This window comes from Scyliorhinus torazame, chromosome 28 (genome assembly GCF_047496885.1).
Source record: "Scyliorhinus torazame isolate Kashiwa2021f chromosome 28, sScyTor2.1, whole genome shotgun sequence".
Classification (NCBI taxonomy): Eukaryota; Metazoa; Chordata; class Chondrichthyes; order Carcharhiniformes; family Scyliorhinidae; genus Scyliorhinus; species Scyliorhinus torazame.
Window position 1 is genome coordinate 33814485 of NC_092734.1, and position 13477 is coordinate 33827961.

The following is a 13477-nucleotide window of genomic DNA, read 5'->3' on the forward strand; positions in this document are numbered from 1 at the left end:
GCCCAACATTGTTATGTGGTAGAAGGGGACACTTATTGTACTATGGCGGTGTTACTTAGCGAGTATTCCGAGAATTGCAATTCAGAGCCCACCAGGCTATGTTTGCGAATTTGAACTCCATTCATTAATGAAAGCGGGTGGCAGTAAGAGTGATCCAAACTGTCCTCAAACCCCAACCTTCTGAAAAGGAAACCAACAGGCCTCACCTGCGTTGGGTCCATACGTGACTCCAGTCTGACACTAATGTGGTCCTAACTGCCCTTTGAAGCAAGCCACTCAGTGGTATCCGACTCGTCACCACCCCCCCACCCCCCCCACCAAAGCCTGCCCACCATCCACAAGACACAAGTCAGGAGTGTGATGGAATACTCCCCACTTCCCTGGATGAGTGCAGCTCCAACAACTCTCAACACTCGACACCATCCAAGACAGAACACCCCGCTTGATTGGCACCTCTTCCACAAACATTCACTCCCTCCACCACCGACGCACAGTGGCAGCAATTCTCCAAGATGCACTGTAGCATATCACCAAAGCTCCTTCGACAGCACCTTCCAAGTCCACAACTTCTCCCATCTAGAAGGACAAGGGCAGCAGATGCATGTGGAAAAATCAGTTGTCAATGTCATAATAGCCACTCATGTATATAATGAGATGCAGACAGGCCGTGATTGACACACAGGATAACCAATGAACACACACAACACATAACAACCAATCACCAGGCAGGACACCACCACTGTAAAGCACACAGGGCATTAAGACTCTCTCTCTCTCTGCAGGACACAGCTACTGAGATACTAAGCGTGCACAAGGCAGTAAGCACTATCACCATGAGGTAGAGAGTTAGGCTGGTCAAGCCAGTAGGAGGTTATCAGTTAGAATGACAGCAGACTATGTACAGCAATCAGGAAGTTCAATAAAACAGTGTTGGACCATCTCCTGTGTCAGAAGCCTGCTTCTAGTTTCACTACATCCAGTTGCAGTCAACGTTGAACCAACTTACTTAACACATCAGTCAACAGTTTCAGTTTTAAATGGGAATTGGAACTGGTCCCAGTTGAGCTGATCCCAGTTGACACCAGGTTCCCTCCAAGCCAGACCATCCTGACTTGGGAATATATTTCACCGTCTCTGGGGATCTGGAACAAATTCCCGGGACTACCTCCCGAAGAGCACTGTAGGTGTTAGAATCATAGAATCCCTACAGTGCAGAAGGAGGTCATTCAGCCCATGGGGTCTGCACCAACCCTCTGAAAGAGCATCCTACATAGGCCCACTCCCCCGTCCTATCCCCACCTAATCTTTGGACACGAAGGGCAATTTATCAAGGCCAATCCAGCTAACCTGCACATCTTCGGACTGTGGGAGGAAACCGGAGAACCCGGAGGAAACCCACGCACACACGGGGAGGACGTGTAGACTCCACTCAGACAGTGACCCAAGCGCCGGGTCTCTGGTGCTGTGAGGCAGCGGTGCTAACCACTGTGCCGCCGTCCTGACACTCCAGGGAGGACTGCAGTGGTCCCAAAACGGGCCCACCATCACCGCCGGGAAAATGCTCATATTCCAGGAATGAATTTAGAAACAAACATATTGCATTCGAAAGTGTCGAACCATCATTGCATCAGCACAATAGGGGAGAGTGACAAATGCTGACCATGACAGCGAGGCCCATATCGAGAGTGGATAGATTCGATGGTGAGATGCATACGCGGGTATTGCATGGTGCACTGTGCACGGTGCAGTGGGCACTGTGTGGCACAGTGGGTGCTGTGCATGGTGCAGTGGGCTCTGTGCGTGGTGCAGTGGGCACTGTGTGGCACAGTGGGTGCTGTGCGTGGTGCAGTGGGCACTGTGTGGCACAGTGGGTGCTGTGCGTGGTGCAGTGGGCACTGTGTGTGGCACAGTGGGTGCTGTGCATGGTGCAGTGGGCACTGTGTGTGGCACAGTGTGTGCTGTGTGTGGCACAGTGTGTGCTGTGCGTGGTGCAGTGGGTGCTGTGCGTGGTGCAGTGGGTGCTGTGTGTGGCGCAGTGGGCACTGTGTGGCACAGTGGGTGCTGTGCATGGTGCAGTGGGCTCTGTGTGTGGTACAGTGGGGGCTGTGTGTGGCACAGTGGGCGCTATGTGGCACAGTGGGCGCTGTGCGTGGTGCAGTGGGCTCTGTGCGTGGTACAGTGGGCACTGTGTGTGGCACAGTGGGTGCTGTGTGTGGTGCAGTGTGCTCTGTGCGTGGTGCAGTGGGCACTGTGTGTGGCACAGTGGGTGCTGTGCATGGTGCAGTGGGCACTGTGTGGCGTAGTGGGTGCTGTGTGTGGCACAGTGGGTGCTGTGCGTGGTGCAGTGTGCTCTGTGCGTGGTGCAGTGGGCACTGTGTGTGGCACAGTGGGTGCTGTGTGTGGCACAGTGGGTGCTGTGTGTGGCACAGTGGGTGCTGTGCATGGTGCAGTGGGTGCTGTGTGGCACAGTGGGTGCTGTGCGTGGTGCAGTGGGCACTGTGTGTGGCGCATTGGGTGCTGTGCGTGGTGCAGTGGGCACTGTGTGGCACAGTGGGTGCTGTGCGTGGTGCAGTGGGCACTGTGCGTGGTGCAGTGGGCGCTGTGCGTGGTGCAGTGGGCGCTGTGCGTGGTGCAGTGGGCTCTGTGTGTGGCGCAGTGGGTGCTGTGTGGTGCAGTGGGCGCTGTGTGTGGCGCAGTGGGCACTGTGTGGTGCAGTGGGCACTGTGTGGTGCAGTGGGCACTGTGTGGCGCAGTGGGTGCTGTGTGGCGCAGTGGCCGCTGTGCGTGGCACAGTGGGTGCTGTGCGTGGTGCAGTGGGCGCTATGCATGGCGCGGTGGGCACTGTATGTGGCACAGTGGGTGCTGTGCATGGCACAGTGGGCACTGCATGGCGCAGTGGGTGCTGTGCGTGGTGCAGTGGGCGCTGTGCGTGGCACAGTGGGTGCTGTGCATGGCGCGGTGGGCACTGTATGTGGCACAGTGGGTGCTGTGCATGGCGCAGTGGGCACTGTGCATGGCGCAGTGGGTGCTGTGCGTGGTGCAGTGGGTGCTGTGCGTGGCACAGTGGGTGCTGTACGTGGCGCAGTGGGTGCTGTGCATGGTGCAGTGGGTGCTGTGTGTGGTGCAGTGGGTGCTCTGCATGGTGCAGTGGGTGCTGTGCGTGGCGCAGTGGGTGCTGTGCGTGGCGCAGTGGGTGCTGTGCGTGGCGCAGTGGGCGCTGTGCATGGTGCAGTGGGTGCTGTGCATGGTGCAGTGGGTGCTGTGCATGGTGCAGTGGGTGCTGTGCGTGACACAATGGCCGCTTTGCATGGCGCAGTGGGCTCTGCGTGACACAGTGACCGCTGTGCGTGGCACAGTGGGTGCTGTGTGTGGCACAGTGTGTGGCGCAGTGGGTGCTGTGCATGGTGCAGTGGGTGCTGTGCGTGACACAGTGGGCGCTGTGCATGGTGCAGTGGGTGCTGTGCATGGTGCAGTGGGTGCTGTGCGTGGCACAGTGTGCGCTGTGTGTGGTGCAGTGGGCGCTGTGCGTGGCGCAGTGGGCGCTGTGTGTGGTGCAGTGGGCGCTGTGCGCGGTGCAGTGTGATTTGTACAACCCTGCATCCACACTAAGAAAATAAAATGATGTGGTTCATCTTTCGCGCGCCGGGATCTCCGATGACTCACGGAGGTCTACACGAGCTGGTGAGTCGAGAGCGGCCCCTCCGTCCTGTGTGGGCTGGTCCTCAAGGGATGTGATCTAGCTGCTGGAACATAGACACGTGGTTGCAAATGGGGGGGGGGGGGCATTAGTTCACTGGCGGCTTGTTTGGTGGTGCCCATTTGAGCTGAGGGCTCCTGGGTTGAGGGCCTCTGCCAACAACAGGGGCGAAATGTCATTTCGTGAGGGCATCTCAGTCCTCACTCGTTCGATATTTCTCTGGTGACCGCACTCCTAGAAGCTCATTGTTCAGTCTTCGTATTTTGTTGCGGTTGAACATGGAGGAGTGTGTACGTGTGATTATAATGTAAGCTGGTCTTATTTGGGATTATATTGTGTGGAGATGGTAATATGCTTATATATGAAAATATGAGATATTTCTGACTAAATGCAATTGATATTTTCCGATCCCAAACATTTGGTTTATTTTTTTCCCAGCATTTGATCCCGCCGGATTCCCATCTAGCTCATATTTTCCTGGATCCCAAACTGGCGGCCTCTCCGGCCATCAGGATTGCCCTTCAGGATTTTAAAGGTTAATCTTCAGGACACGGCCTGTGCCCAAGCAGAAAAGTTCTCAGGGTATTAAAAGTGTTTTTCAAGTTTATAGAGTGATTTATAGAGTATATAGGCAGCACGGCAGCATTGTGGATAGCACAATTGCTTCACAGCTCCAGGGTCCCAGGTTCGATTGCGGCTTGGGTCACTGTCTGTGCGGAGTGTGCACATCCTCCCCGTGTCTGCGTGGGTTTCCTCCGGGTGCTCCGGTTTCCTCCCACAGTCCAAAGATGTGCAGGTTAGGTGGATTGGCCATGATAAATTGCCCTTAGTGTCCAAAATTGCCCTTAGTGTTGGGTGGGGTTACTGGGTTATGGGGATAGGGTGCAGGTGTTGACTTTGGGTAGGGTGCTCTTTCCAAGAGCCGGTGCAGACTCCATGGGCTGAATGGCCTCCTTCTGCACTGTAAATTCTATGATCTATGATAACACCGAGGCCATTGGGCCCATTGTACACCTCCATCCCCCATCCCATACTCTCTCTCCATTGTCTTGCAAATGTCGCCTTTACTCACACTTGTCCCATTCTCTGCTAAAAGTTACTTATCAATCTACCCCCCCCCCTTTTTTTAAATTAAATTTCTTATCAATATTTCCATTATAAAAATATTGGAATTGGGTCGCATGACTGATTTGACCAAATGGGCAGGAAGTGGAGGATTGTGGTCGAACCGTCAGTGATAAATCCGTGAAGAATTGTCAGCCACACTTGTCTATGGTTAAGACCATAATAACAGGAGTAGGCCATTTGACCCTTTGAGCCTGCTCCCCCCATTTAATAAGATCACCCTGGGTTGGGGAGGAGGCACGGTAGCAGTAGTTAGCACTGTTGCTTCACAGCTCCAGGGTCCCAGGTTCGATTCCCCGTTGGGTCACTGCCTGTGCGGAGTCTGCACGTTCTCCCCGTGTGTGCGTGGGTTTCCTCCGGTTGCTCCGGTTTCCTCCCACAGTCCAAAGATGTGCAGCTGAGGTGGATTGGCCATGATAAATTGCCCTTAGTGCCCTTAATTGGGGTTACTGTGTTAAGGAGATGGGGTGGAGGAAGCGTGTGCTTGAGTGGGGTGCTCTTTCCAAGGGCCGGTGCAGATTCGATGGGCAGAATGGCCTCAGTCTACACTGTAAATTCTATGAAGTCCCGAAAGACATCCTTGCTGGGTGAACTGGATATTCTGAATTCTCCCTCAGTGTACCCGAACAGGCGCCGGAGTGTGGCGACTAGGGTTTTTTCACAGTAAGACCATAAGACCAAAGACATAGGAGCGGACGTAAGGCCATTCGGCCCATCGAGGCCACTCCACCATTCAATCATGGCTGATTTCAACTCCATTTACCCGCTCTCTCTCCATAGCCCTTATTTCCTCGAGAAATCAAGAATTTATCAACTTCTGTCTTAAAGACACTCAACGTCCCGGCCTCCACCGCCCTCTGTGGCAATGAATTCCACAGACCCACCACTCTCTGGCTGAAGAAATTTCTCCTCATCTCTGTTCTAAAGTGACTCCCTTTTATTCTAAGGCTGTGCCCCCGGGTCCTAGTCTCCCCTGCTAATGGAAACAACTTCTCTAGATCCACCCTATCTAAGCCATTCATTATCTTGTAAGTTTCTATTAGATCTCCCCTCAACCTCCTAAACTCCAATGAATATAATCCCAGGATCCTCAGACGTTCATCGTATGTTAATGTAAGCCTACTTGTGACACTAAGAAAGATTATTATTATTAAAGATCGTGGCTGACCTAACACTCGCTCAGTCCACTTTCCCGACTTACATAGAACATAGAACATTACAGTGCAATACAGGCCCTTCGGCCCTCGATGTTGCGCTGGCCTGTGAAACCACTCTAAAGCCCATCTACACTATTCCCTTATCATCCATATGTCTATCCAATGACCATTTGAATACCTTTAGTGTTGGCGAGTCCACTACTGTTGCAGACAGGGCATTCCACACCCTTACTACTCTCTGAGTAAAGAACCTACCTCTGACATCTGTTTTATATCTATCTCCCCTCAATTTAAAGCTATGTCCCCTCATGCTAGACATCACCATCTGAGGAAAAAGGCTCTCACTGTCGACCCTATCCAATCCTCTGATCATCTTGTATGCCTCAATTAAGTCACCTCTTAACCTTCTCTCTAACGAAAACAGCCTCAAGTCCCTCAGCCTTTGCTCATAAGATCTTCCCCCCATACCAGGCAACATTCTGGTAAATCTCCTCTGCACCCTTTCCAATGCTTCCACATCCTTCCTATAATGCGGCGACCAGAATTGCACGCAATACTCCAAATGCGGCCGCACCAGAGTTTTGTACAGCTGCAACATGACCTCATGGCTCCAAAACTCAATCCCCCTACCAATAAAAGCTAACACACCGTACGCCTTCTTAACAACCCTCTCAACCTGAGTGGCAACTTTCAGGGATCTATGTACATGGACACCGAGATCTCTCTGCTCATCCACACTGCCAAGAATCTTACCATTAGCCCAGTACTCAGTCTTCCTGTTATTCCTTCCAAAATGAATCACCTCACACTTTTCTGCATTAAACTCCATTTGCCACCTCTCAGCCCAGCGCTGCAGCTTATCTATGTCCCTCTGTAACTTGTAACATCCTTCCGCACTGTCCACAACGCCACCGACTTTAGTGTCATCTGCAAATTTACTCACCCATCCTTCTACGCCCTCCTCCAGGTCATTTATAAAAATGACAAACAGCAGTGGCCCCAAAACAGATCCTTGTGGTACACCACTAGTAACTGGACTCTAATCTGAACACTTCCCATCAACCACTACCCTTTGTCTTCTTCCAGCTAGCCAATTTCTGATCCAAACTGCTAAATCTCCCTGAATCCCATGCTTCCGTATTTTCTGCAGTAGCCTACCATGGGGAACCTTATCAAACGCTTTACTGAATCCATATACACCACATCAATTGCTTTACCCTCATCCACCTGTTTGGTCACCTTCTCAAAGAACTCAATAAGGTTTGTGAGGCACGACCTACTCTTCACGAAACCGTGTTGACTATGTCTAATCAAATTATTCCTTTCCAGATGATTATCCACCCTATCTCTTATTCACCTTTCCAAGATTTTGCCCACAACAGAAGAAAGGCTCACTGGTCTGTAGTTACCGGAGTTGTCTCTACTCCCCTTCTTGAACAAGGGGACAACATTTGCTATCCTCCAGTCTTCTGGCACTATTCCTGTTGACAAAGATGACTTAAAGATCAAAGCCAAAGGCTCAGCAATCTCCTCCCAGGCTTCCCAGAGAATCCTAGGATAAATCCCATCCGGCCCAGGGGACTTAACTATTTTCACCCTTTCCAGAATTGTTAACACCTCCTCCTCATGAACCTCAAGCCCTTCTAGTCTACTAGCCTGAATCTCAGTATTCTCCTCGACAACATTGTCTTTTTCCTGTGTGAATACTGACGAACAATATTCATTTAGCACCTCTCCTATCTCCTCGGACTCCAAGCACAACTTCCCACTACTGTCCTTGACTGGCCCTACTCTTACCCTAGTCATTCTTTTATTCCTGACATATCTATAGAATGCTTTAGGGTTATCCTTGATCCTACCTGCCAAAGACTTCTCATGTCCCCTCCTGGCTCTTAGCTCTCTCTTTAGGTCCTTCCCAGCTAACTTGTAACTCTCGAGCGCCCTTACTGAACCTTCATGTCTCATCTTTACATAAGCCTCCTTCTTCCTCTTGACAAGTGTTTTGACTGCCTTAGTAAACCACAGTTCCCTTGCTCGACCACTTCCTCCCTGCCTGACAGGTACATACTTATCAAGGACATGCAGTAGCTGTTCCTTGAACAAGCTCCACATTTCCATTGTGCCTATCCCCTGCAGTTTTCCTCTCCATCCGATGCATCCTAAGTCTTGCCTCATCGCATCATAATTGTCTTTTCCCCAGATATAACTCTTGCCCTGCGGTATATACCTATCCATTTCCATCACTAAAGTAAACGTAATCGAATTGTGGTCACTATCACCAAAGTGCTCACCTACCTCCAAATCTAAAACCTGTCCTGGTTCATTACCCAGTACCAAATCCAATACGGCCTCGCCTCTCGTTGGCCTATCTACATACTTTCATACAAAGGAAACCCTCCTGCACACATTGGACAAAAACAGACCCATCTAAAGTACTCGAACTATAGTGTTTCCAGTCAATATTTGGAAAGTTAAAGTCCCCCATAACAACTACCCTGTTGCTTTCGCTCCTATCCAGAATCATCTTTGCAATCCTTTCCTCTACATCTCTGGAACTTTTCAGAGGCCTATAGAAAACCCCTAACAGGGTGACCTCTCCTTTCCGGTTTCTAACCTCAGCCCATACTACCTCAGTAGACGAGTCCTCATCAAACGTCCTTTCTGCCACCGTAATACTGTCCTTGACTAACAATGCCACCCCTCCCCCTCTTTTACCACCTTCCCTGAGCTTACTGAAATATCTAAACCCCGGCACCTGCAACAACCATCCTGTCCCTGCTCTATCCATGTCTCCGAAATGGCCACAACATCGAAGTCCCAGGTACCAACCCATGCCGCAAGTTCACCCACCTTATTCCGGATGCTCCTGGCATTGAAGAAGGCACACTTTAAACCACCTTCCTGCCTGCCGGTACACTCCTGCATCTTTAAAACCTTACTCATGACCTCACTACTCTCAACCTCCTGTATACTGGAGCTACAATTCAGGTTCCCAAGCCCCTGCTGATCTAGTTTAAACCCTCCCGAAGAGCATTAGCAAATTTCCCCCCAGGGATATTGGTACCCCTCTGGTCCAGGTGTAGACCATCCCGTTTGTAGAGGTACCACCGACCCCAGAATGAGCCCCAATTATCCAGAAATCTGAAACCCTCCCTCCTGCACCATCCCTGTAGCCACGTGTTCAACTCCTCTCTCTCCCTATTCCTCGTCTCGCTAGCACGTGGCACGTGTAACAACCCAGAGATAATAACTCTGTTTGTCCTGGATCTAAGTTTCCACCCTTGCTCCCTGAATTCCTGTCTTACGTCCTTTTCCTACCTATGTCGTTGGTACCTATGTGGACCACGACTTGGGGCGGCTCCCCCTCCCCCTTAAGGATCCCAAAAACACGATCCGAGACATCACGCACCCTGGCACCTGGGAGGCAACAGGTGCAACTTCTCTCCGTAATCCTCAACTCCCCTGCTGATTAAAAGTTGATCGACCTCGGCCTTGAGGGTGTTCAAGGACTCGGCCTTCCATGGCCTCCTGGGGAAAAGCCCAGAGCGCTGGGATAGCTTGGGTCCGGCGCGATAATTGTTCACCAAGACGGCGTCGGGCGATTTGCTTTGTCGCGGGTCTGATTGTTCTGCAGTGTTGAGTTGCCGTGGTAACGTGACTTGTGTGGTATGCTAACAGGTCGGCAGCCCCACCTCGGTGACGGCACCTCGCAGCCTCTCTCAGACCTCGGTCAGTCCCTCGGACCAGGACATCTGCAGGTAACACACGGCTCGCGGGAAAACCGCGTTGCTTTTGTTAAGATCCGGGGGGGGGGGGGGTGGGGGTCGGAGGCTCAGTGGTTAGCACTGCTGCCTCACAGCGCCGAGGACCCAGTTTCCATCCCGGGCCTGGGTCCCTGTCCGTGTGGAGTTCGCACATTCTCCCCGTGTCTGCGTGGGCCTCACCCCCCCCCCCCCCCCCCCCCCCCAACCCAAAAAGATGTGCAGGGTGGGTGGATTGGCCGCGCTAAATTGCGCCTTAATTGGGGAAAAAAAAAAGAATTAGGTCCTCTAAATTTTAAATGATTCTGGGATCAGTCTTCCTCCCCTTGCCTCCTCTGAGCATCTAGTGGGGAAGGTACTATTTTGAGTGACAACGACGTCATTAATGGCCGGGACCTTTCCAGACCTGCCCGCAGTCTGGGTCTAATTGAACTCAATCATGATATTGTTGGGGGGGCTTTCGAATTGGCCTGTGGGCGATCGAAAGCAATACTCCCCTCTCCAATCCAGCGACCTGTGTTGGCGATGATCCCTGTGTGGATATCCGTGTTGGCTGTGGTGCTTCAACAGTCGAATAGTCTCAAGGTCCCAGCTTGCCTATAAGTAAGAAAGATTGGAAACGTTCGCTCCCCTTGCGCCCTACACTCTAATCGTAACGTGCCTTCACACCCCCTTCAGAAAAGGGGAGTAAGTTGATGGGGGTAACATTTGTTTTGGGGCTATCCCTTTCAGATGATCTGGGTTTTATGATTGTACAATGTATAACGGTGTTTTTCCCTTCTCCCATTGCCAAAGATCGAAGTAAAGCTCCATGCGTGACTTTGGCACAGCTGGTCAACATATGTAAATATGATATTTTCTGAGTTATCCTCAATTCTTCTTCTCCCACCCTTTTCCTTTTTTGTTTACGATCCCCGCTCTTCCTGCATGCAGTTCAGATGCAAATCCCTGCGGGCGTGTGGCACACAGCCCAGGGCAGACTACGGTTGTCCATCTGAGCAGCCCCAGCAGCAGCCCTCTGCTGGCTCGCGGCACCGCCACCGTATGTCAAGACCCGCGGCCGAGGAAGCGGGCCTCGTTCGGGGAGGAGTTGGCGCAATTCGTCTGGCCCGGGAGGCACAGCGGCGAGGCGAAGCACTCCAGGTCCCTCAACGACGTGCACGCGAAGCCCGACCGGCCGGGCAGCGGCCTGAGCTTCGTGGACAGGACGTGCTCCGACGGAAAGTTGACGCCGCTTCTGGCGAAGGCCTCCGGGGCCAAGAAGCCGCAGCCCGGTAAAAAGCCGGAGCTTCGTCACAAGCTGAGGGGACGCAGCCTGAGCTCGCAAATGCTGCCCTTTTCCTCCAGCCTCGCAAACAGCCGCGGGACTGGAGATGGTCTCTGTGTGGTTGAGGTCAAAGTGAGTGAAGGTGAGCAAAGCAGCAGGATGTCATACCTGTACCACCTGTTCTTCCCTTCATCGCACGCCTCAAGCGTTTACACCCTCAAGACGCTGCTTGAACCAGACAAAAGCGGGGCACGTTTGCCGGTCGCAAAGTTGTCGAGCGACTCCTTCTTCTCCGAGGACATTGGCGATGATGACGTCTTCGAAGAAGATCCTGAAACCAAAGCTCCTCGCTTGGAAGTGAACGTTGAGGACCAACGCGCTCCCCTTTGCTCATTTGATGGAGACAGTGATCTTGAACGGCCTTCCCTAACATCTCTAAAATGGTGCCCCTCATTCCCTCTATTACCATCCTGGGAAGTGTGCAGGTTGGTTGATCCAATAATAGCCCCTCCCCTTGCCACCCCCCCCTCCCTGATTCTCGTAGTGCCTCCATAGGTTGTAAACCCTCTGCGTCTCTCCCTGTGCTACCCTATTCCTGTCAAAGCAATTGGCTGCACCGTAACAGATAACGCTTTGTAGAAGTTTGCTTTTGCAAACAGAGTGTGACTGGCATTCCTCTCACTCGTGAAATTGCTTCTAGATCGTTCAAAGTTTTAGTTCTTCCTAAGCAGGAAAGAAACCCGGGAATTAAATTTGAGCACAAACCGAGGACACAACTCGGAAGTCCTCCAGGTGGTTCCAGGGACATCAGCTGATTGTTGTTGATGCCCTTTGCTGTGTGTCCTACAGAAGTGTTAGGCGTTTAGCTGCTGGCTTTGTACAGATCAGCCGGCAGCAGGAATTTTGCCTTCATGAATTGAGATTGTTATTTGTTGCGTCTTTTAACACGCCCACCCCCTTGTCCGTGGTGCAGTCTCGATCGGCTGAATGGTCTGCTACTGCACTGTCGGAACTTGATGTGGCGATCGATCGCTTTGCTTCCCAGAAGAATAGGGAGGGGCAAATGAGAGATAGAAGAGGTTGGCAGGGGGAGCGGAATTAGGCCGGGTATCTCCCGCCACCATTTTCCTCGGTGTACTGTTTGGACTGCTGGAAAGTGGGATTCATCCCAGAGGGGAATGCAGGCCCAGTTTAGAAATCGCATCCAAAATCCAGACCGGAAAAGGGAAGCCCGAACGTCTGCCGATCCTGGCATTTCTCAAGGGAATGGCGTCCGAGAGGACCTGGGAAAGAACGGCCATGGGCGTCAGTTGGGATTTCCTGCAGGAAGGCCGTGATGTGGCCTGTGGTAGCTGAGCACTGGCTTTGAGCCCCTGGGCCTGCACTTTGGGTGAGGCCATTTTGGTTTATTCTGAGGGAAGCCCCTTCCCTTTTTTTTCCCCCGGACGCCCCTTCCCTTTCGTTTTTCCTCTTTACTGATCGCGACCTCTTGCACCGCAGTCGCGACGGCGCCACGTTCCTCGGTGAGTTCAGCTCACCGCAGCCACCCTGGCTCGGCTCTTGAGGAAGTGCGTGACCAAAACTCATAGGAAACCGATGTGGAGATGGGACCGCAGGACGTCAATTTTGAAACACAGACGGAGCCCTTTCTCGAATGGCTCCTTGCGATAACGATTCTGCCATACTAGCCGCTAGTTGTGTAGTCTGTGCTAACGTTATAGTCAAGATAGATGAAGCGATGTCTGCGAGGGCGATCGATGCGTAGCGCTGGCCGTCCTGAGAAGCCGCTGCTTTGGTCAGTCGGCGAAGCCAGTTTTAATTTTGGCCTGTCTTGGAAGTCGCAGATTGTTAATTGATTGTTCTATTTCTATTCAGAATATGTCACTGTGAAGGAGATGATGAAGGTCCCCTCATTATGCCCTGCCACTGCACAGGGAGCCTCCGATATGTACACCAGGCCTGCCTACAGCAATGGATCAAGAGCTCAGATACTCACTGCTGCGAACTCTGCAAATATGAATTCATCATGGAAACCAAATTAAAGCCGCTGAGGAAAGTATGTATGAAGCGAAACATGGTTGAGTGAATGGGTGAAGCCACCTGAGATAGCCACTAGATCTTCCACTTCCAGTCCTAGATGGTCCCCAAAAAAACCTAACACTTATTAATATTTATTCCTCAACGGCAAGGCCCCAGCACTTATACCCATCCCTAATTGCCCTTGAACTGATTGCTGGGCCATTCCAGAGGGTTGTTAAGTGTCGACCACTCTAGGGCGACACGGCGGCGCAGTGGCTAGCACCGCTGCCTCGCGGCGCCGAGGACCCCGGTTAGTTCCCGGCCCAGGGTCGCTCTCCGTGTGGAGTTTGCACGTTCTCCCTGTGTCTGCGTGGGTCTTACCCCCACAACCCAAACAGATGTGCAGGGTAGGTGGATTGGCCACGCTAAATTGCCCCTTAATTGGTAAAAA

At 52.1% G+C, this 13477-nt stretch overlaps 1 protein-coding gene across 1 annotated transcript in view; it reads left to right on the forward strand.

Annotated features, from left to right (window-relative positions):
- Positions 1-13477, forward strand: part of marchf8 (membrane-associated ring finger (C3HC4) 8) — a 96802-nt gene that overhangs the window by 59034 nt on the left and 24291 nt on the right. The window contains exons 3-5 of the mRNA XM_072491840.1: positions 9658-9737; positions 10674-11492; positions 12883-13063. Coding sequence (XP_072347941.1) covers positions 9658-9737; positions 10674-11492; positions 12883-13063 — 1080 coding nt within the window. The remainder of the gene's footprint in view (positions 1-9657; positions 9738-10673; positions 11493-12882; positions 13064-13477) is intronic.